Raw genomic sequence first — 25,125 nt, 5'->3', positions numbered from 1 at the left:
TAGACTGTAAATCTTATTATATTTGTACTGGCTTTGTGTTGAATGTTTGTACTAGAAGCTTCCCACACCAACGAAAATTCCTTGTTTGTGCAAGCACACTTGGCAGTAAAGCTCTTCTGATTCTGAAACCGTGGCTATACAACTAAATACTAGTCTGATCCACAAGAACGCTAAATCTTTGAGCATTTTTCATTTTATACAATGCATTTTTCATTTTCATTTGCCCAACTTCAGGTGTTGTCATACACTATTGTATGATTTGTTCCATATCAAAACATGATATATGATCTATGACACCTGTGCCATTTAAACATTTTTGAAGAATTTTGAATGCCCTAGGCTTCTTTTAAGTCTTACTAAGAACTTGACATTTAGATGTCCTTGTACCAAAAAGTGAGCAAACAAATTTACACTGCTTCGACAATTTGGCCAAATCGGTGGGCCCATTTTTACAAATTTACGAAAAAGATATTGGCCACGAGTCCAAACTTAAAGAGAATACTAAAATTATGTGGGTATGAAGGGATGGTTACGGTAACACATCCTTAGATCAAAACTGAATTAAAAATTTTTGATTTGAGAATTCTTTCAGTTTGACGAAATAAATTTCCTCATGACCACCAGTAATCAACTGAAACGATAGCCATTAGCTAGAGTTTAATGCAGTTGGGCTCTATTATAACTGTTCCTTCGCCAATCAGATGGTTTGACTCAGACTGTCGCCAATTACATAGCTCTGGTTTCACAGTTTGTTTGTTAAGCAATTTTCATGGGCTTTCGACTAAAAAATCAACTCATCAATTCCCAGGATAAGGGTAAACCACCTTACATATTTCAATGTAAATTCTAAATGTCAAAGTGCATCCCAATGTGGAAGGGGAATTCTGGATATTTAAGGGAAGCTAAACTCTCGGATTAACAATAAATGGCATTTCGTCATTAGTCAACAATGATCACATTTAACAGAGCATATTTCATAATTTAACCAAACAGGGTTTAGTACAACTTCAGCTGCAATTTAGGCCTTGGATGCAAGACGTCATCAGGTCAATCTTCTGCTCCTAGAGATTACAGATTTAAGGTGGTGTTCCTCAGGGTTCCGCTTTGGGACCTTTTCTTTTTACGTTTTATATAGATCAGTACTAATCTATAACTAGAATTCCAGATATGAAACGATGATGTGATCTGTTGTAGTGCACCCAAACTACAATTAACTGTTTGTTTTTAAACTGCTTGTGCCAGAAAGGTTGTGCTGCTTAAAATTGGTTTTAAATGAATTGAAAGAAGCAAACAGGACACCACCCCACACCTCTTGTTGATATAATCTTTGTCCTTTGACCGATCTTTTTCTTTTCCTCACGTTTAAGAGACATGTTTTTAATTTGATGGGAGAAAAAATCTAGTTTTTGCTACCTTTCTGCCAGTTTACATTACATAAATATGTTTCTGCTGTTGTTCAAACAATGTAATTTATGGTCGTATCGGCTGCTCTTCACTCTTTACTTCATACTTCGTATTCTTTACTCATGGGAGGAAAAATGTTCAAACAAACAGATATTAGACGTTTTTGGGTCACAATAAGAGTTTGAAATCAAATGACAATTGACTGATTTATTGTAATAACATTTATAGTAAAAATATTTTTAATACATTCTGTACACAAGATGTTGCCTTAAGTTCTTTACTTTGGGAAAGTAAATGAAGCAGATGTTGAATGCATGTGAACTGGAATTGAAGTCTGTGTAACCTTCACCTCCCAGACAGCTGATGAGGACTAAAGATGGCTCAGAAAGTCATCTGAATTAAATAACAGATTAACGTTCGGTGTCTGAAGGGTTCCATCGAAATCATTTTAACCGAAAAACAGCCCTAAAAGAAAACCTTCTAGTACAACTGAACACGTTTCATTTTTACTGCAGTTTTGTCAGCAACTGCCTCTTTGCAACAAGATCAAGCTTCGATCGAAGAAAAACTAAAGCGACCATGAGGTCTTCTCCTTTAAAATCCACCAGTCCTCTTAAACTGATCAGGTATTCGGGAGGGCAAAAGGCTGTAAAAAGAACTTCAGCATAAACAAAAACTTGTATGTACATACAAATAACATTTGTTCTATATCAGATGTCTTTATATAAAACATATTTTTTCAGTCATTCCATATTAAATTATGATTTTAGGGGCCCACAGCTACGGAGGTCTCTGAGGGACATCAGGATGTTTTCAGTATCACTCATTTAGAGAGAGGATGATGTCATCTTCCAGGTCAGAGTTATCCGAGCTGTCTGCTGGAGGAACAAGAGAACGATATCATCACAGGTGACAAACCAACGAGCAAACAAACTAAATCACGAATCGTTTTGTGATGTCCTGCCTTCCGTGCGTATCACGGGGTGCCCAAGACATCCAGCAATATGAGAACAATGAAATGTTTCTACTTTTCTTGTTGTCACAAAGCACATGAACTAACTGCTGAATAAGATCTTCAGTAGTTACAAAACACATCCTTGTGTTACAACATCAATGTGAATTGCATGCAGTCTTCCCTTACACAACTCACTGTTGTCTAGCACAAGCTCCACATCTCTCTCATTGTCGTCAGAATCCTCATAGTCTTCATCATCATCATCGTCATCATCGTCGTCGTCGTCGTCATCATCAGCCTCTTCATCCAGCAGACGAGCCACCTCCTCATCATCTGACGGAGAGAAATCCTGCTCCACGTCCTCTTCTCCGTTATTCTCGTTCTCAAGCTCCGCCAGCAGAGGGTCTGTGTCGATGTCATCGATGTCGTCATCAGTGTCGTCGTCATCATCATCATCCTCCTCATCCTGATCGTCATCCTCCTGCGTGAAAAACAGCACACGTCACTGCTCTAGCGACTAGAAACATGACTTCCGACACCTCAAACCCGATAGGTTGTCCAAGTCACACAGAGTCATGACCTGATCTGAAGTGCTGATGGGGTTTAAGTGGGTTTGTGATCAAAACAAAACCCTCCGTTATTCTGCAAGAAATAAGTGTGTTTACCTGATCTTCCTCATCCTCTTCCTCCTCAGCAAGTCTCTGTCGACCCACTTCATACAGTCGACACACCGTGTCCATATTTATCGAGTCTTGATTCTGTTTCACACAACACAACACACAGATTGACAGATTGTCGCTGAAACATGACAGATTAAATCAGCGGCTTGCTGTGAAAACCTACTTCGATGACGGCCAGGTAGCAGTCTTTAGTGTCTGTGCACAGGTCAAAAATATTCCTCTTCACATCAATGGTGGCTGTGAATACAAACATCAACATGAAAAAAACATGCAAATGACTCAATCTATGAAAAAACGCTTTTATTTTTACAGGCCGTTAAACGTCTCTTGTCCTTCCATGTCCTCAAATCAATGATAAAGCTCAGGATGGTGTGTAAAGAGTGAGCGAGGATTGGACGGAGATGGAGGGTCTCACCGATGGGTTTGTAGTCCGTAGCATCAAAGGTCCTGAATGAGGAGCCAAAGGGACTCTTCATCTGCTGCTCCATCATATCATCCTCATCATCAGCCTGAAGCATCGCTACAGTCCACAACATCAGCAACATGTCATTAGCACAGCAAGACAACAACTACAAACCATTCAACATCTGTGTGTGTGTGTATCACCTCCGTAAATCACAGTCCCGTTGTTGTTGAAGACGATCCTGCACTGATCGAGAGCTGGAACTGTGTGTAGAAGATGAAAGGTCCTCAAATCCCACTGATGCTCGAGTCAAAGAAAACGGCTTTGAATCAGGACCGTCTTCAAACACACTATAAACCTGCATCACTGCACAAACGCAAACGCCTGAACCAAGATAAACACTGTCTATGTACACACCAACATTTCTCAACGCTGCTTTTTAAGAATGACAAATGTTTAGAGCTCCATCCTGCAGCCTTCAAAGGAGAGAGTGCACATCTGATTTATGTCTTGGTCTGTTTGAATACTGCGTTCTGATTGGCTGGCAGGTGTGCATTTAACAGAGGTGAAAAAGGTGACTGTATGAGGGGGCTGTGTTGTCATTTTCTTCAATAGAGCAGCAGCTCATCACATGACAACAATTTTGAACTACAGGAAAAATATGGATTTTGTTTGAATGTGAGATTTAACAAATGAAGATCAGTTTAGATTATTAATTATGACTATTGGGATCGTGAGACAAGGGCAACGAATTCATTTAAGTTTTCAGAGAGGTGCATCTTTACTAATACAAACATGTCCATCAGAACCAAAGCGTTTGTGCTTCCGGGGTTTTGGTTTGAAAACATATACGGGACTGATGTTAAGAGTTATTAAGAGAGAGAAAGTGCAGGACCTGATCGATGTGAGTTATAAGAGCGTTCATATAAACTAAAGTTCAAAAAGCAGATACAAGCAATATTAAAGTAATCCCTGCGGCTCCTGACGACATATCAATGTATCATGAAGCGAATTGATCGGTCACTCAAATAATGATTAATAATCATTTGACGAATATCAATCGCACCCATGAAGTGTCTCACTCACTGAGAAGGGCAGAGAGCTCTAGAAGTGGAAATTCGAAAGGGAGACTAGCAACTGTCTCTCATAACGGCCGTTTCCATCACACTGAATAATAAATATAGACGCCATTTTCTCTTTGAAAGACACTTTGCAGTCGCATGGGCGCAAACATGACGTTTACAACACGTGATTCTGGTTCGCCCAAGACCAAAAAAGACAACGCGGCTAGCGGTTATCTTGATTCTGGTTGGCCAAATATATCCAGGTGCTGGACCAAAGACATTCAGACACTCGAGAGCAGAGGCCTAAGACCCTCCCACAGAAAACAACCTCTTCGGATTTACACGGTTCACATTGATGACCTACTTTTGATTCAAAACGGCGAATTTTGCCAAAAAGCGACTAGTTTGCAGCTATGATTAAAATTGTTTACACCGCAGGGCTGTGGAATACTTCATTCTGATTGGCTGTGCATTCATTTTCTGTCACACCTATGAAGTAATTCCAGATCTGTCGACCGAATAACAGTTCCATATCACTGCGCCATGGATAACTGAATAAGGTTATACCGTAGCCTACTGTCCACCGCTGAATAAAGACTTGTCTGAGACAACATAAACAAATGTATTGACAGCATGACAGTTTCAACAACAGCTCCAGGTGGCAACGCTGTCCAGACGAAAAACGTGTTTATGAAAGGTAACGGCAAACCACATGACACAATCAGGGGTTAAAGAGAACACTAAGCTAATAAAGCGGTTATTTTTTGTTAAAGTAAATAAGTCTGTGGAAGAGAAAAACAGAACGCTTGCTGCTGTGTATTAAAAGGCTATGTCACCGTGAGAACCACAGATGGACAAGAAACTCTGTGTCGTGTTTTCTCTCCAAATGCTTTTCTCATATGACCAGGCTGTTGAATACGACGAAAACAAACATCAATAAGTGTCTAAATGAAGCAAACACATGAGCATAAGTGCTGAGATGTCGATCTTCCTCTCTCTCTCTCTCTTGCATACATCCTCTCTTTACAGGACAAAAACCTTTACAATTACTTGACAGCAAACATCAGATCAATGGGTAACCGTGGTACAAGCAGAACAATTGACTCCGGTCTGACACGATCACCACCTTAAACAAGTGCTACTGCACTCTTCCATCAGTCAAAACATGACTTAGCCTCATTTATATTCTAAATGTTATCCAAACTATCAAAAGGTTCCAGCAAAAGAAACAATCCCACAGAATTGCACAGCACTCACTTTACTATTGTATTATACTATTAATGCGGTTTGTCTGTGGTGGAATGAACAGCCAACCATCCATCACAACCTTCAAAAAACAACTCAACACATGTTCTGCATTCATCTGACTAACCAATAACTGTCTGTATGTCACATGTTGTTCATTCTCTCCCTTGCCTACTTCGGCTTTTATATTCCTAGCAACCGTTTAGCATATTGACGACGTTTTCATTTGAGTAGGAGAGCATTGAACATATGTAAATGCAGGGATCATCTCACTGGAGATATCAGAGACATGAGTGTCTGGAGACGCTCAAGAGGATCATTCAAGCACATTTCACACGCCACAGAAACACGAGCGACGTCAGGGCCAAGGATACAATCTCTGTGTTGATGATGACCTCTAAACCATTGGGATGGAAGACGCCGCTGATGTTCATGTTGAACTTGTCAAACTTGTGGATGGCCTGAGCGGTGCGGACGTCCCACATGACGCCGTCGTTCAGCACCAGGTCATCAGTGGGGTTAAACGTGGCACAGTTGCGCTTGTAGTTGTTGGCCAGATCAGGGTTATTGAGGGTCAGGGTTTTTTGTCCAGTCTGAATATCGTATATCTACACAAACACAAAGATGATGTCAGAGCAGACAGAAAACACAACGACACGGCTTCATCTTTAATCATCCAGTTGACATGATGGTGCAACGCTGACACAAGAAAAGAGAAGACTCACATGTGCGACGTGCTCTTTTGTTCCTATGACACGGTCCTGAGAGAGTTTACTGAACTCTACATAATGATCATCCAGGAAGGAATGCCTGCAAAACAAGCATTGGTTTCATCAGAACCTCTTCTCTCGTGTTCCTCGGACACAGACCTCTGGCAGGTTTAAAAGTATGGATTTTTAATAGCATTGAACATTGATGTGTCTCACTGAAAAAGACTAAGGGTCCTATCATACACTCGACGTAAGAGTTTTTGCTAGTTTCAGCCCAACGCAGTTTTCAAGTTCACGTATTGCGTGATGCCACGTAATGCATTTGTGCGCCCGTGGGTGTGCTGGTCTGACAGTGAGGTGTGTTCAGGCACATTGTTGGCAAGTTGCTACTGCACCAATGACCAAATGAAACCTGCGCTAGTCAACAACGCAATATTATTTTGGTTATTTAAAGAGCGTGTTGGTTATATGCCCTTATAGGCCATACATAGGCCCTACACACTGCTTATGACACACAGAGGGACGTGCAGCAGCACACATGACAAATAAATGGATTACAATGTAAAGGATTATTATTGTGTACATAAAGACGAAATTACAGCTTGTCCTCTAGATGGTCTGCTTGCACGCTTTGAGCAGATGCCTTTTCTCTTTGGAGAAGCGTCCAGTCTTTGCTCTTGTAAAGTAAAAAGCGAATCCATCATGGCACGAGCGCAACTGGCTCTTAGAGGAAACGGGAGATGAGACTCTGATTGGTTTACTGCACATTACTCCTAAATTACTCATAACAGGGGGATGTCACAGTGTTCCATGCATTCTGGCTTTCATATAGGTTTCAGAAAAGGTTTTTTCAAACATGAACATCCATTTCCTAACAACTTCAGTGCATTCCAAAGCATTTCAGTGATGGATGTTATATAAACGCTGGATTTGGAGATGGTTTGAAACTGACAGATGAAGCGGTCCGAGCACTAAAAGATGTCGGACATGAACCACACGCAGTAAATCAAACGGAGTCATATGTTTGTGTTTTGTTGGCAATGGTTCGGCCCCCCCTACACACGTCGTATGTTTCTGGAAATAATTGTACAGCTGTATCCCTCTTTTATAAATGGGATCACATATAAGAAGTATGCAATACTACTATAGGCACAAGATTAATATGAGATTGGCAGAAACTGCATGCTGCTTTAAGAGAATAGGGACAGTTCTTTCAGAACATGCGCCTGGCACACAGACCATTTGTGCCGATGGTCAACTAGCAAAAGTGGATTCGGACACACCATAAGTGCACTTGCACCCTACGCCTTAGACCATGCACTTGGATCATTAAAATAGTGCCCAAAAACTGCTCGGCCTGACAGTGGAATGTGATATACTTAGCGTTCATGTGGACTTACTTCATAATGAAGACAGACTTCATACCCCACAGCGCTGATAACGGATAACTCCATGATGCTGATGTCAACAACAAAGATCCATCCTAACAAACACACATCATCTCAGTATCCATCATTAGAAACCTAGTCAGTCACTAGTCATTTGGTAAAGGGGTTCATTCATTCATGTGAAAACATCTGGTCTGACATTGGCATGTAACATTGTTCTCTTCTTCTTAACAGCAAATTTCCATAAACTAACCCCTTTCAATCAAATGATGTATGTGTGTGTTTATTACTCTGGAGGGCTCGAGGTGTGTGATGGCAGAGTTGTGACAGCTGTAACTGGCTTCTTCTTGTCCGCTGAACACATTGTAGAGTTTGAGTTGGCCCGTGCATGTGCCCAACATGAGGAAACGCTCTCGTGCGGAGAACGCACAACACATGAAGCCGCTCTCGTCCTCCTCGGCCTCCCTGAACACAGAGATGGGCCGAAACCTAGACAAAGCACAACATGAGCACGCAGACATAAAGAAAAGTGTTGTTACACATACACATCCTCAGTGTTACCTGCTGAAGATCAGATGCCTGTCGAAACAGCCTCCGTCCACACCGCCGTATTTGGGGTAGACCACCCTGCGTGTGTGTCGAGGAGTGAAGTTCACCGGTGCCTGTCGTCTCTGTTTGGGTTCAGGACACTGATGGGGTGTGAAGAGACTGAAGGGAGGACACGTCGTCACTGGATTCTTACAGCGCGCGTGCTGCTCTCGCAGATATTCTGTGATGATACTGAAAACACGACACACGCTGACATTAACACGCACTGCACTGCTAGAAGCTTCAGAACACACACAAACATATTACAGCTGCACACATAACTCATCATTGATGGCAAGTTTTAAGTTCTGAAAGAAACATTGTTGAAATAACTGTCACTTTCACCTGTCTGTAAACACCTATCACAGCTTTAACTTGGCAAAGGACCGTGATTTAAGCAGGAGAATTCAAGGATTTTCCACTTCGCGTCGGGTGGTTCTTAGCTTCGTAGATCTAAGGGATAATCCACGGCTAGCCGTGCATTAAAGGATTTTATACCACAGGGCTGTTGAATACTTCAATCTGATTGGTTGACAAACGTTCTATGGGTATTCATTAACTTTCGGTAAATGCAGACCTATGAAGGTCCAAATCACTAAGCCAAGTTTAATAGATATTTAGAAAGATAACACACGCACCTGTCTAGAGTGGGGGGGGAGGGCAGATGTCTGTCCAGCTGTTTCTTCACGGCTGGACTCTGGCTGAAAGCCCCATGATCCGACTTCTGCCTCAACACTTTTGGCCGCTTCGCTCCCGCAGAAACACAAGGTGACGGCCGCTCTCGTGAGAACAAGATACGGCCAATAAGAGGAGAGCCATTGCTTTGGTGTAACGTAGCAGGAGGTGGAGGGGGCATAGCCTGTGAGGTGGAAGGGCGGGGCTGGGGAGGTGGCGTATGAGGGGCGTGGCCACCCAGGCGTGCTGTGACCCCGTTGGCGAGTCGAGGAGTCCGTGGTATGGCGACAGCCAGAGGCGGCGGGGACGAGACAGAAACAGGATTGAATGGCAGGACGCTAGCGTGCGCGTGCAGCCCCATGGGCAGCTCGGCTTCTTTGGTTAACTCCACGGCCGTATCCGTGAGACCTTTAGACAACAGATGATTCCGAATAAGCAACAACAGTTCCTTCTCGGGAAATGAAATGCGTGACTGAGCTACGACATTAGCGCGCTGCAGCCGCGCCAACGAAACGTCCGTGCCAATTAGCAGCGGCTTCCCGGATACGCGCTCGATCAGTTCTGCTGCGTACTTGCAAAAGCGCACATGCTCGCTGCGTTTATCCTGAAGCACCGGCTCTTTCATGAGCTGCTGGATTTGGCCGCTGCTGAAGAGCGGAAGCTTGCTGATGATCTGCCGCACGGCAGCACTGCGGGCCAGCCCGACCAAAGCCTTGCACGCTAGAGCACGAATCTGATCGGCATCAGTGATGGGCATCTTGATGGTGAGCAAGGACAGCAGGACTTTGATACCGTTGTTGGACTGCACCACGTTCCACATCTTCGCCAGCACGCTCTCGCTTACGCGGTGGGTCTGCGGCAGGCGGCGCCGTGGCGTGCCGGAGATGAACTTGCTGATGCTGGAGACGCGCTTGTCCGGAGCACAAACGCAGTTTATCACCACCTGCAGAGCAGACTTCTGGATCTCTGCATCGTTCACAAACACCTCGCCCTCGGCCACCACCAGAACGATGCTCATACCTGGAGACGGCAAACACGCGTTTCAGTAGAAACACCAATGTCTAGCTACAAGCACTGGGATAACATGTTTGAAGCAACAACATCTCACCAACGGTAGAAATGGTGGATCCGCTCTCGTCTAGCACTGGAACGTTCTCAGCTAATAGCAGCTGAGTTTTAGGAATAACTGTCAAAATGCTCAAGATGTCCAGAGCGTACCTCACCGTATCAGCCCTGAAACACACATCGAGCAGAAAATAACAGAAGCTCTTTTCCTCAAATGACAAGGCAACTGACAGGCGTTTGTTCAGACTCACCTGCCGTAGTAAGTTCTCCAGTCGCAGGCGATGGAAATGAGCTGCAAGAGAAGATGAACGCAGGATAGTTTGTGAAAAACCTCCGCAGGCTCCCAATACAAACGCACTGGTCCATACTCCACCAGAAACTCCACCATCTCCACCACCTGCTCGTGTGTGTATGAACACGCCTACAAGACATGCAAACAAAACAGCACCTGGTATTTAGACATGCCACCTGATCAAAATAAAAAGGAAAATACTGATGTACAAAAGCCTCCAAAATAACCCATCTGTATCGTTTTTTCACATTTTTACCATCAATCAGCTCATATCAACATCTGCAGTTCACTTAATACCGGTCATGACATGTCAGATAAACACCACTTGAGTTCCAGACACAAAGGAGACGCCCTTTTACTGCACCCTTCACATCAGTGTCAACAGGATCTCATCTTCAGCATGTGTGAGATGTATCGTTACAGAATACATCCCATAAAAACAAGAGTTCACCGAAAGCACCGTGAGAAACAAAGGCAGAACGGCTGAGGGGGTCAGACAAATGTACCTTGTAATAAGGCTGCGGGTGTACGGTGACGCCTCCCTCTGTGCGCTGCAGAGACTGTTTCACCTGCTCCACCTTGATGGCCAGGTGAGCCTCAAAGTACCTGCGCAGAGCCATGCAGGTGTGTTTGGCCGTCTGTCTGCTGGAGAAGATCTCATCGTCGCTCAACAGCGCCCCCTGGTCCTCTGGATTCAGAATCTCTAGAGTGCTGATCTACATCACACAGACACAAGGAAACGGCCCGTTCACACCAAACGTTCATTACAGGATTTGACATACAATGATTCTAAGAGATACAGAATTACAGATGAACCGATATATCGGCCAATAGTCTGTATCGGCTGATGGTTTAAACAGCCGATGATCATGGCCGATGTGTCCCGTCAATCAGAAGAGGACAGGAAAATGCAATGAATCGGTGTTCTTTTTATCAAAAATATCAGCATTACTTGTTTGATGTTCAATATTCACAATAGTCGTTATATGAATGAATAAGATTCGATAAGTTAAGAAATGCTTATTTAAATCGGCAGATAACACTGAATAATCAGATAACGGCTTTGGTGCAAATTTTTGAATTGGTGCATCTCTATACAGAATAATTGTATTAAAAGCCACATGACCATGTGATGCATACTAGACAACATTTGGTAAAAATGTATAATTCTTTACTCCGACAGTAAGCTGTCCCTTTTTTATGATAAAGTAAATGTGATTGTAATACCGTTACAACTGTACGGTCATAGTATGAGGTTTGAGCCACCGTATGTGAGCACACTCACTCATGATCTGCAAGTCCAAGGCTCTGTTGTTAATAAAAAAAAATATTCATACCCTACACACCTTATGACATGTTCTACTTTATATTAACATCCTAAAATAAACACACAAATTGATGCCAGACTCTCTCTCTCTCTCGCTTTCTTCTGCATTTTCACGTTAGACAAACACGTGCAGATCCATACCAGGTTCACGAGGCGTCTCAGGCCGTCCTGTTTGTCGAAGAGCTCAAGGACGGCTCTGAAGGAGAAGCAGATGGAGAAGAACATGGTGGCGTGACAGCAGCCAGACGCGTGCGAGCACTCCAGCAGCCACAGCGTGTAGCTCACCACCTCCAACAGCAGAGAATGCGGCAGCATGCAGACCTGAACACAGTGCACGCATCACAACAAGAAAACATCACACCGAACACGGTCTGAACCCAACGGTATGCCCATACCCTCTCCATGGCGTCCTGGTTGTAGGCGAGGTAATAGAGGCACAGAGAGACGCCGGTGGCGGCCATGGAGGGCCGTGGGATCTCCAGTAACTTCTGCACTCCGCCGTGAGCCACAAACTCGGCGGCAAACTTTTTATGGAGGAGGAGAGAAGCGAGGTACTGAAGACAGAACACCAGAGAGGTTATCACACACAGAAGATCGTGAGCGTTTCACTGCTTGTGTGTGTGAGCGATTTCTCTGATACCTTCAGGGCTTCAAAAGTGAGCTGGACATCATTCGTCTGTTTGAGGTCCATGTAATGCATCAGAAGCTCGCGGGCGCCCAGCTGCATGAAAACAGCTAACAACTACACACACACACACAGAAAGAGAACCCGAGCCATTACACTGAATTCTGATCATAAGTCACATATGATTCACTCCTTACAATTGCTTTTCTGACATTACCTCTTGGTATTCTCCCAGGGGCGTGAGATACAGCAGTATGAGACGCTGCTCGATGCCCTCTGTGAGCGGGTACAGATGATAATTGTTTCCTATGACCCACGGACTCGTCTCGGACCAGCTGCTGTTGGACAGCTCGCTGAAGCTTCGCTCCAGATCCGGTGTGGTGAAGTTGAGCTTCTGCTTTACTTTGCCTCCGTTCTCTTTCTTCCTCCAGTTCTTCGCACCTTCTGCGGGAGGATCCGCTTCGCCGGAGTCCATGACGAGAGCAACGACAGGTTTCATCTGACCCTTCATCGCCGCACACCTGCCGGCACTCTTCGAGGGCAGATCGGTGTCTGAGCTCTTCTGCTCGATCGGAGCGTGCGGTACGCTGTGGTTGAATTCTCCATCCACGGCCTCCTCGTCCACAGACAGCAGCGGCGGGACGCTCTTGAGCAGACGTTTACCGTCCCTCCTGTTCTCGGCATCTTTATCCTGAAGCTCTCGCAGCCTCTGCAGCATCAGAGGAACCTGTAACACACATCACCACATTGGCTACAGGCACTTGTTTTCCAAGCGGAGAGTAACTCCAGATGTTACTACAGATGTACACATGTCGTGAGTGTTGCACTCACCAGTACAGAGTTCTCCTCGCGATAGTTAGCAGCGATGTCCTGATTCTCCATGGCTCCGGCCAGCAGTCCTGTGGCGTAGATCCTGAGGGGCTGTTCAGCCTCCCGAGCCCATTTGAACAGTCGCTCCACAATGCCATCCTGTCTCAAACACATGAACACAGACACATTCACAACTTGCTCATCTTATTCAGACCCGAACAAACAAATAAAATAAACACCTTTTCCTGAAAGACCACAGCAGTCTCCAGGCCTGGCATGATGTTGAGCAGGAGTCTGCAGGCGGCAGTGTTCAGCGACACCTCCCTGCTGCTCATCACGTACGAATTCACCAGCTGGAAAAAACACACAAACACGTCAAACGCCGCTCAAGCCATTCCGTGTGGGATGCTGGGCTCATGCATCGGTCTTACCGCATTCATAAAATCATCATTCTTGAACAAGATTTTCAACAGGTGTCCCAGCATGCACTCCGGATCTGCCCGTCCTTCACAATAAAACAAGATTCAATTTCATTACTATAACATGATGTGCACGACTGCATTACATCAGTATTTCTTTTCGATCTTAAATTCAATTTCAGGACCTGACACAATGTCCATGAGGTTTGCATGACTAAAGATTTTTACCAGGATGTCGGTCATCAAACGGATCAGGATCGGCCTTGTGATATTCCTCCGTCTCCCGCTCGACAAGCTCAGAAATCCTTCAGGAATTGAGGACAGTGTAAATAAATCAACAATCTTTACAGCTGTACAGATCAAACACACATTTGGGCAAGTATTGACAAAACAAACATTGTAAGCTCAGAGAAGCTCCGAACTTGACGATTTAAGATGCGTTTTTTCAATAATGGCCGTGTTTCAGAGCTAATTTTAGGAATCCGGAATGACACCGTGACCTCTGCCTGATAACTTCACAAGAAAACGGTAAGACTTCAACTCTTTGGATCCTTCGTTCTTATCCTTCGTAGCCTTGTATATTTCATTGATTAAATATGATGCTACTTGAGAATGCCAGTAGCTTTATGGAACTCTATTGTTAGCGAGCCTTCAACCACATAGTTTAGTCTACATGTGAGCACGGGTACCAAACCTGTCACGAGCCCAGCGACTAAATGATTACAGTTGTCCGCATTGTAAAACTAGATAGACGTAGATGTTATCAATACTGTTTCTGTACCGGAGAACTTCTCTCCCTCTGTGACGGAGAAACAACCACTCTGCAGTCATGACTTGTTAAGAGACATACATGCGTCTGCCGGTCGGACTCTGTTTGTACTCTGTATCAAGATGCGTTTTGATCGATCTCTCTATAGAATGACTGAAATAAGTGCACACAGTTTATAAATGAATGCCACCGGGGCAGATAAACATACGGAGAGAAGCGTTTTATTCTGCTCTGACAGCTGTGAGACACGCTGAACACAGTGAGTGTGTGTTAGAAATCTGAAATGAAGAGAAAACATTCTGCTTGCCGTCATTAAACCAAACTCTTCAGCCAAAGTTGAATTCCTGACTTGTTGTTTCCCCCTCATTTACACTTGATGTCCATAGGTGGTTATTTGTGGCCGTTTAAACTCATTTGACTTTCCTGTCAGGCTAGAAAAAGCCTGAAAGCTAAATATAACTACAAATGCAGTTCTGAGCAGCAGGCTGTGTAATATATTTGTTTTTCACTTGGATTATGACCATTTGACTAATAGCAATGTCTGCCAACAAACAATCAAAAGCATGCTTCAGAACGAAGAGAAGATGCTTAAAAGTTGAGCAATGTATAATTACTACGCTATCTTGTATCCTGCAATAAACACTTAATGTTTCTCAATCGAGCACACTGATTTGAAGAGACGTGTCTTCAATAACTATTTAAATTGAGCAATATTCTGTACATTTAGCTGTTGCATTTTATGAGATGAAGGTGGAAAAACAAACATTTTTAAATGTAAACTTTTAAATCACATTTTATTGTGTTTTTTAGCTGTATTTTTTTAGTTATAAAAAGTGAAACTATAAAGTCCCAGTGAAATTAAAAATGACAATTCCTTTTTGTTTTTTATCTTGGAGCGTTTATTTTAAATAGTTTATCAATGTGGGTCATTTTCTTTTTAAACATTGTGTGGCCTCATAATCTTGAGTTAAAATCTGAAAATGCACTTCCTGTAATGACGATCCATTTTAGATGACGGTGTTTGATCGCTTGGGCGGGGCATCCGTTAACTCCTCCCCTTTAACTATCAGTCTGCTGTCAGTTCTTTCAAAATGCATCACCCATTTTTTACATCAAATCGCAGAGAAAGACAAAAGCCATTTTTTCTCATTCCAAATTCCATTTAACTTCCGCTTCACAGTGACTATTATTAATATTAATTGAAATGCACAAAAAAAACATTTAAAATATTTAAATTAAGACTTTACAGCGGTTTAGGAGAGCTCTTAGTGGTAAAAATGATTAGATTACAGTGCTGTGAGAAGCTGACAGCATGAAGCATCAGTAGTCTGTAATCTATAGTAATGTTCGGTGTGTGTTGTTAAGTCTCACTTGGTAAGAATGTTGAGCAGTTCATTTGTTCCAGACTGTTGTTCTCGTTCCCACTGCTCCAGTAGAGAGCTCAGCTCTGCTTTAGAGTCCACGCTCCCCTCGCCGCCACCAGACGCCATCTGAAACACACATCAACAAACTGATCACAAAGAACACTACCCACAGCAAATAACACTGTTCAATACGCACTTCATGTGTTGAGAAGTGAAACCCTTTTATCAAAAACATGAACTCCTAAAACAAACCAGTTCAAATCAATAAACTACAAATTGGATGTTTAAACAACACTGATAAATCACAGCTAAAAGACAAACAGCGAATACAACAATGTTTCATAACAATGAACACAACATCATGCGGATACTTTTCTCCTCTAGATGGCATCTTCACATCACTGAACCAAATAAAACAACTGTTAGTAGTTGCTTTAAATCATGGTTTTTTTGTAAATCTTGGAAATGACCTGAATACAAGATTTTAAGCTCCTCAGATACATGCGTTATAGTGCTTACGTGTTAAAGACCCCCTGTATCGTAACTAAAGTATGGTAACACTCGTAAAATGTACCAACACCATCAAAAGAATGTTAAAGCGTATACCATAAAAATAACATGCAGTACAAATATAATATTATTTAAACTAATCTCAGTGTGGAAACCACAAACCAGCCTACAAAACTGTCATTAACAGAAGTCACATTTTATTGTAATCTTGCAAGTGAGAAAAAACTGACTAGAAGCTTTTCTATGACTAATAGGTTTTTAACGGGGGCTTCAATTCACCCATGATTCATTTACAAGTATTTGGCAGTCGTATTATTGACACGTGAAGGCCTAAACCTTGAATATATGTTGACCCCATTTATTACAATGTAATTCCAAGGAATCAAAACTGTCTTACATTTTTGATTTGGCTTTAAAATGACCATATTGTTCTGAATATGTGAAAACTCACTGTCAAAGCCCTAAAACAGACAATTCATTGACATTATCGCAATGATTTATTAGACAATTAATCGTCAGCCAAGTTTCATGGGTATGTTATATGCAATGACTGTGAGGCACTGTATGTATGTCTAAGCCACAAGACTGGTACCTTGAATATGGTACATCGCATGTGTGCAAAATCGAAAGGCCAGTCAAGTCAGACAAACACCTTTAGTTCTCACGTTCGTCAGGATAGCAAGAAAAACACCACTGGAAGTAAAGTCTAGTCTCGTGGATGCATGTCTGGACCTGTGCGGACTAAATATACGCCGCTTCCATGTTGTCTCTGGCAAAGGATTCCTCCAAGTGGCACAAACACTAATAAATATCGTTGCAGTTGATGCTATCATACCTCATCGCCAAACTGTTTGTGACAGGACAAAGCAAAAGGTAAAGACAAACTTTCAGAGGCCATCCAAAAACATTTGGGAATACAGTGGGATTACTGTTACCACAGATATGTGGACCGACGAATTTAACAAGAGGGCATATACTGTTCTTACATCTGGAAAGTTGCATTCTAGTAACAGTGGAAATTGACAGTCAAATTAAAAACCATGATCAAATAACCAATGAGTTATGGAATGACAGCAGACAAAATCGTTTTTGGGACGAACCCTAAACCCAGCAAGTCTCAACTTCTATGTAAACGCGGTTTTCTGTGCAGCCGTTCTTTTATTATGCATGTAAACAGGTTTCCTTTTAAGCTGATTTTTGAAAGATATCCGTTTATTTTGCACATGTAAACGCACATTTTCAGATTTTAACTCGGAGAAGTGCTGGCGCATGCAGCCTGCGTCATGAGAAGATGCTTCCACACACACAAGATTTCTCCGTCCCAGATTGAAATCACTGATCATGTCGACAGACAGACAGGAGGTGCAGAAGCTTACAAATGAAGAACCCAGTGTCAGCCACAACGCAGCAGTCTCTCCTCACCAGCAGCAGAACAAGGTACTCAAAATTGTAAATAACATTTTAAAACCATTTTACAATAAATTAATTATAAAATCCATTTATTTTTTTATTTTACTCGCATTATCCAAGCACGTAGACCACTGAAACTGTTGGTCGTGTGCCCCGTTGCAGTGGACGAGCGAAAAAGAAGAAGGTGGACTTTAGAGAATGATGGATGAAGTGGAAGAATACTTTCAGTTAGTTGAGTGCTCAAGAGGAAAATGTACTTTCATTCAGGGAGAAACAAGATCACATATTCCCACGACTGCAACGCCTCGCTAGGAGAATCTTGTGCACTCCTGCAACAAGCGGTGAAAGCCAACGCTAATTTGGCCCTGCCAAAGATATTAGATATACATTTTGACAATTCAGTTTATGCCCTAGTGAAAAATTGACAAAAGAAAACAAAGAAATACGAAAAGCGGTATTCGGCGAAGTATTTCATTTTAATTCGGCTTTGGCCAAGAATTTTCATTTTGGTGCATCCCTAGTTTAAAGGGATCAAATTATTGACCACAGGGGACTATAATGATATCTTTGTTTTAAATCATCCAACCAAAACATCTAAATATTACAACTTTGTTAGTTGGACTGAAATAGAACCGAGTACACTGCTGAATCCTTCAGTTGTTAGATTACAGGCGGCGCATCGGAGTGTCTTTGTGTTCATTTCCTAAAAGTTAAATGAACAAATCACATCAGCAGGTGAAACATCTAACTGTCCAGTACAATACAGACATTTGTTTTAATCATCTTTTATTATATATAAAAACTTCCCCTCATGTCTTCTAGAAATTATTTTCTCTCATAAAAACGGCTCATATTCAGAAGAGTTCAGAAACTCTTGGCTAACGCTGGTGCACACCAAGCTAAATCATTTGGGGTTCAAAATAAACTTATTTTCCATCTACAACTCATCTCAGCTTTTAGGGATAAACAATGCAAAGCTCAAGGATTTCCAGTTTGAGTTGTGGGGTTAATATATGTCCGGTTGAGTCGTCTTTTCTTTAGTTTTCAGTAGCCGTTGGGCTGGTTTTGTTCTGCAGCTTGGGCCCAGATTCACCGCATTTCTCTCCCCATTCACAGTAATGCCAGTGGCACATCTTGTTATGCATAAAGTGTTTGCTTAACAGGAGTGCTGGAACACCTTCAGACACTTTATGTTAGTTAAGAACACAACATACTAACTCACAGTGAACATGACATTTAGTTTTTCCCTGAAAAAGTGTGTCGATATTGATATGAAATTGCTTCTATTGCTTCTATAAAAGTAGTTTATTGCAACTAACGATTATTTTTATTGTCGACTAATCTGATGATTATTTGTACAGATTGGTCGATTTATCTAACGATTTTTTTCCCCCAGGTTAGTCGAGTAATCTAACAATTTTTTATTTATTTATCTGATAAAGATTTTTTTATTTCCAAAAAAAATAAGTTACAGTGTTTTCTTACATTACAAAGCATATCATACTTTTTACTTAACTATATTTCAAATACATGTTGTTTTAACATTTTAATCCTTGATTACATTAATACTATAAGTACATTAAGCAACAGTCTTTTAAAATTAAAACTACTTAATTAAAAGAAAATAGTGATTTTAAAGGCAAAACAATAAACATTTAAAAATGGATTTATGAAATACTAATCATAATCACGATTATTTAACACGATTACTCATTAACCTTTAAAACTACATGGAAAATGTAAAAACTTGCCTTTTCATCTCTGAAGTGAACTGAAAAATAAATGTAAAGAAATAGCACAGCTGAACCCCTGTAAAGGAAAGAGTGCGCTGTGGATTCATAACAAGAAAAGAGAGGATCCTTGCTAAATGGAATAGAATAACCTCCATTATTTTGATTTTGTAATTGAAGGCAATCAAAACGTTACGATTACGATCAATTTTCCATGAATTGCACAGCCCTACGAGAGTGCGAAAATAATCTAAATTGCCTTTGACGTTGTTAATCAGTAGCAGGTCATCCACTATCAAAACTAAAGTTTTTATATATATATATAGGGTAGGAAATAAACTACATATCTTCCTGGAACATGATCTTTACTTAATATCCTAATGATTTTTGGTTTAAAAGAAAATCAATCATTTTGTCCCATGCAATGTAATTTTAGCTTTTACCCAAAATGTTCCTGTGCTGCTTGAGACTGGTTTTGTGATGCAGGGTCAGATATATGCTCTGTATTTTTTCCTCAAAGTAATATCTGTTTCTATTCTTCAATGTAATTGAGTAAATCTATCTGTTTATGGCACAAAACTAGCAACGTATAAAAGACTCCAATGCAGAGTGGCATTAAGTGGATCCCGGACGCACAATGATGCGCTTAAAGCCCCTTCTCCTTCTGAAGTCGGGGGGGATCATTTTGCTCCCTAAAGTTAAAAAGAGTTTGAAAGACCCCAACGAGAAGAGATATGTTACACGTTTATAAGTTTACAGTTAATCAGACGCACAACATTCGGTTTAATGCTTTATTCCTCGCATTAAGCTCATCGCTTGACATGTGCATGAAAACTTTAAAGGTAGTTTCATGACAATTAGTCCATTTGGAAGCTTAAGAGTAACTTAATGCAGTACAATAAGAGTACAATAGCGTCAATGTAAATAATAAAAAGCGTCAGCCAAATGCCTTAATTTAAAGCGTAGTGTTCAAATAAAGTCATTTGTTATGAAAGTCTACATCTACATGTTAATGACATCATTACACTGTAACAGATACATGAGGATGATGGCCACTAAAACACCATCCATGTACCTATCCGTCAAAGGGGCGGGGACTCATTTGCATATTCATCATCCACCTATACTAAATGAAGCAAGGCTGAATGTATAATGAAGTTATTTTTAGGCAAGAAGAAATGTTTTAAGCTTCAAATGATTGTTTTTATATTCAGTGGGACTTTACCCATCAGCGCAGCTCGTACTGTGGGTCACTCTGTGAGCATTGTGCACAAAAAACACCTTTAAAACGAGCAGAGATCAGCGGACATGTGTTGAGGTCTAAAGAGTCTTGTTCCCTGAAGCTTTGCGCTGTGACGTAGACTTCTGCGAATCTCTCTCATTCAAGCACATCGGCGAACTCGACGCGACGCGGCGCGAGCGACAACGGAACTGTCACAGAAAGCGCGTTCCGACAGTATCGGACACCAGGAGCTGTGCGCGTTCACAGTTCGCTTCAGTGGCAGGAGCATGATGACAGCTATAGCAGACTATAGTGTATACACAGTGTTTACAGTCCATGTGCTCGTGTGTGTGTGTGTGTGTGTGTTAACGCTCGCGTCTCACCTTCAGCGAACACAAACACTCCGCCTCAGAAGCACTCGGGGTCGCAGCTGACGCGCGTCACGCGGCGTTATAACACCATGAATAAGCATATATAAACGCTCATATCACTCGTGTCTGTCTTCAGCAATGTGCTGCTGCAACTTTATGATGGCGACCACTAAACACGTCATGACCCGGAGACGACAGGCGCACGGCAGTGACGTCAGACCGGTGCAATCCCCGCCCATCTTTTGTTAAAGAGTTCTAGTACATGGAACAAACCAGTCAGCACATCATTACAAACATTCAATTAAAAACACAAGTATTTACAACCCAGACAAACATTGAGGTCTTTAGACACGAGGGGAAATGGACTACAACACGGAATACGTTGCTGACGGTGACCGACTCGCTCTCGCGGTACCGTGACGCCACGAATAAAAGTGGTTCTAGCTGTAAAAGACATTTTTAGTTGCCGCACAAACAATTGATAGTCAAAGCGAATGAGATGTTTACAGAGTAAACATTCATTAATATCCAAATAACGGACGTTTCTTACAAAGTAATACAGAGTCAATGATATCCCGTATAAAAAATGCGCTACTGTTTGGATCATTAAAGAAACTTTTATAAGGAATAAACTAATACTCGACTAACGGTTTACTTCATGACCCATTGGGTGGATCAAAGTCCATACATTACATAATACTGTACAAATAATGTCTAATATCATTACTGCTTGAAGTGTGTTCCAGATAAGAGCAGATCCTATAGCTCAATACTCAATCTCCACCCCACACAAAACTCTTAAACACTTATTACATTTCTTTATCATTTTATGCAAATTAACCGTCTTTTTGTTGTTGTGGTAAAAGTGTAGTAATCATGTTATTTTTGGTGTATGGATATTGGCAAAACCACTACAGTAGCAATGTTTTTAAACCATGGTTCATTTTCATAAGAGCTCTAGATTACAAACGTGTTCTTCCATTTATTCAGAGACACACAAGAACAACATGCAAGTATGTTTAACCATGAGAAAGAATTGTACCTGCTCATTTTATTGCCTTCCAGGATGAATCGTTTCATTGTTTTCCCCTTTTGGATAAAAGCTTCTACTAAATGCAAAAAGCGCTACAAAACAACAGTCTACATGATAAAAGCAGACATGTTCCAGGTGCAAGAGATTATTGACAAAAAACAACAGTTACTGTAGCCTACTATTATAAGGTTTCATGAACATGCTGCAGTAATACAGCTTCATTGGTCTTGTCTATCATGACACGCTGCTGCAGAGAAGTGAAGTAAAATATTCACCTTGGACATCTTTAAATGTGTAATGTTTGTCTCCGAATGATCGCCGCGAGCATCCAAAGCAGCTGCTGAACTGAGCTCAGAGGATTTCAAGTGTCTGAAACTGTGGGAATAAAATCTCATGTCAACCAAAACTTCACTCATAAACCTCCCATTGATATGGACTGTGATGTGGCATTCATATTGCTGGATTGTAGTAGTTTAAAAACGTGTAGTTTCCTCGTTTGCCATTAAAAACAGCACACAACAGTTAATCTAAAAGCAATATTAAACTTGACACATTAATAAAAAATACTTTATATCACTATGTGTTGAATAGAAAACAACTTTTGGTGAGCATGAGTTTTTGTCTCTGGTGGGATTCCGTGCAAAGGCCATTTACTCCCAACAGGGCTCATAACTAGTGATGGTTTTTGCTTTAGATGGTCCGTGTTATTTAAGAGTGAAATAATAGGGTCCCACAAATATGTTGATGATGCTGATTTCATGACCAGTAAAAACGCATCAATTCAAAGAGAAACATGGCTCGAATACTGTGCTGAGTATTATTAGCCGTGCATTATCAATTTACATGACACGTAAAGGAAATTTCAATTAAAATTGAGACAACAATAGTCCGCAGCAGCCCCTCGCGTGAACCAAAGATGAAGGATTTCAGGAAGGGAAAGGATCCCCTAAAGAAAACAAATGCATGTGTCTGCACAGAAAACACGGGAAACAAGAAATCGTCTCAAACTGCTTTATTATATTTTAAATAACAGTACGTTTTAATAAAGTTTCTATCTTGCATCCAGCTTTCTGTTGTACACCGACTTTAAAATGAAATACAAAAGATGAATAAGAGGAGAGAATGCAGAGCAAGTTACTGGTATGGAGAGAGAAAAGGAAACTTAGTTCATTTTAGTCTTTATTCGTGTTGCCAACTCCAGGCCTAATGTACAGCGACAGGACTTGTTGTGTTTCTGTACAGAATGAATAAGAGGACGGAAGAAATGCCACTACAGCCGAGAAAAGAGAGCGTCTCTTGACACACGTCAAGTGAAACAACAGATTCTCCCGTTCAATTCTGCGTTTTATATCAAAGAACAAACCCGAAAAAAAACCTGTTTGTTACAAAACGTCTCTAGCATCGTCTTCGTATCGTCAGAAATCAGTTGTTTTGCTACAGAGAGAATGAGACGGTCTTTGTTCTTCGTGTGTGTTGTTTTAACAGGGTCGGGTGCGCGCGTGTGTGTGTTTCTTCAGGGACAGAACGGCTCACGGTCGTGTGTTTTACTCTTCGCTTCTCTAACGTGCATAGCTCTGAAGCGTTGCAAGATAAAACCCAGTTATGTATGTTGTTATGTATGCACAGACTAGCAGAAAACCAAACGAACAGAAACAAAGAAGAAATAATATAAATACTGTGATGATCTCTATTTAACAGGTTATTTTGAAGAAACAAACAAAAAAACAAAAACATCAAGGGCTTAGTTTCATATGCACCTCTTTTAAGCAATTCTACAGCATGCAAGTCTACGAGTTTCCCACCCATGGCAGACAACCAAAATAAGATCTGTTTTCATTTTTAACTTAAAAACGTTTTCAACATCATTATTTTCAAACATTGATTTATACAACATGTCATTCACAGAGCAGTAACTGTTTTCCAAGCACAACATGGGCACCTCTCTTTCAAAAAAAGAAAAGAAAAACGAAACTACAAGAACTGCCCCAGCCCTACTGTCAACATCCTCTACAGCAAACAGGTCAGGATAAGAAAAAGGTTAAAAACAATATGACATGATCGGTTAATCTTCATTCAATGCTACAAAAAAGCATAAGGGGATAGAATTGACGTGGTCTTATCTATGAAATTGGAGCATTGATTATCATGAACAGCACGTGCTTGGTTAACATAGCTGAACGTTATTACATTTATATGATCAAAACAAACTCGCTCGACCAGAAACCAAAATCCCTGGACTAAATAAACAGGCCTGATAGCAGCTAGTGGACCCCCTGATCAAATCCATGAAGCTTTTGACGGAGTTTCACAACATTGATAACGTCATGCTTGTTTTATATTCCCACTACAAACTCGATGCTAAAATATTTAAAAACTAGGAGACAAAAAGCACGCCTGTGCTCCTCGGTTCCAAATCTCAACCCACCGGGAGGGGTCCAAAAAAAAGAGACAAAGGCCCAGAAAGCCATCGAGTTAGAAAAACCTGTGCCGTGTGAGAGTTATATAGAATGATGCCGTGATGTTAGCGTAATGACAATAGCAGTGGAATGAGTGTCTTTCAATACAAGAGCAAATAAATGGTCCCGGAAGGAATCTGCACAATTACCAACTTTAATCCGTTTACAAACTACAATCTAGCGGAGAGTGAAACAATTGTGCTCTTTTTTTGTTTGTTTGTTTTCCAAAGGAGAGATTTTTCTTTCTTATTTGTCATTAAAGATGTTGGGGTCAGTTCTGTTGTGTTTGAGGAGGAGCAGAAAGGACAATAAAACTCAACGTGTTTCAACGTTAGACCGGTCTTCTAGTCGACTGTAGAGTCTGGGCGCCGTCTGTGAAGAATGACAGAAACATGAGTCCTGTAACACTACTGACGTCATGATTTCAGCAGACATTTGCATAAAAACACATTGCTAATCCTTCTCAAAGGCTATCTGAAGTCTCCTGATCAGCTTCTCTGATGTTTTACATCTCGCTCACCCTAAAACATTTAATAAACCTAAACGAAGATTGAGTGAGGTGGCATGAAGAAGAGAAAATGACACGAGTGAAACTTGATTCTTGGGGTAA

The 25,125-nt window shown here is 41.4% G+C and overlaps 2 protein-coding genes across 9 annotated transcripts in view; both read right to left on the bottom strand.

Annotated features, from left to right (window-relative positions):
- Positions 1 to 1,532: 1,532 nt before the first annotated feature.
- Positions 1,533 to 21,206, bottom strand: dcaf1 (ddb1 and cul4 associated factor 1). Of its 4 annotated transcripts, none has more exons than XM_079467917.1 (25): positions 21,039 to 21,206; positions 15,791 to 15,909; positions 13,879 to 13,955; positions 13,663 to 13,736; positions 13,471 to 13,584; positions 13,253 to 13,390; positions 12,639 to 13,148; positions 12,437 to 12,538; positions 12,192 to 12,350; positions 11,938 to 12,117; positions 10,976 to 11,185; positions 10,429 to 10,598; positions 10,221 to 10,345; positions 9,076 to 10,132; positions 8,411 to 8,629; positions 8,140 to 8,338; positions 7,862 to 7,944; positions 6,477 to 6,561; positions 6,126 to 6,359; positions 3,646 to 3,739; positions 3,455 to 3,559; positions 3,203 to 3,276; positions 3,025 to 3,117; positions 2,555 to 2,840; positions 1,533 to 2,282 (listed from the first exon to the last, which is right to left on the bottom strand). In XM_079467917.1, the coding sequence occupies exons 2-25, from the start codon at positions 15,907 to 15,909 to the stop codon at positions 2,224 to 2,226; spliced, it is 4,566 nt and encodes a 1,521-aa protein (XP_079324043.1). In that variant the 5' UTR covers positions 21,039 to 21,206; the 3' UTR covers positions 1,533 to 2,223. The 4 variants fall into 4 exon arrangements, with proteins under 4 accessions (XP_079324043.1, XP_079324041.1, XP_079324044.1 ...); XM_079467915.1 differs by having other exon boundaries at positions 1,593 to 2,282; positions 2,546 to 2,840; XM_079467918.1 differs by having other exon boundaries at positions 1,594 to 2,279.
- Positions 21,207 to 23,056: 1,850 nt separating this feature from the next.
- Positions 23,057 to 25,125, bottom strand: part of gnb1a (guanine nucleotide binding protein (G protein), beta polypeptide 1a) — a 27,705-nt gene continuing 25,636 nt past the window's right edge. For all 5 annotated transcript variants that reach the window (XM_079466681.1, XM_079466682.1, XM_079466683.1 and 2 more), the window contains one exon: positions 23,057 to 24,887. The gene's annotated coding sequence lies outside the window, so the exon portion shown is untranslated. The remainder of the gene's footprint in view (positions 24,888 to 25,125) is intronic.

The sequence above is a fragment of the Barbatula barbatula genome (genome assembly GCF_947034865.1).
Source record: "Barbatula barbatula genome assembly, chromosome: 11".
Lineage (NCBI taxonomy): Eukaryota > Metazoa > Chordata > Actinopteri > Cypriniformes > Nemacheilidae > Barbatula > Barbatula barbatula.
This window is presented reverse-complemented; position numbering and strand designations above follow the sequence as displayed.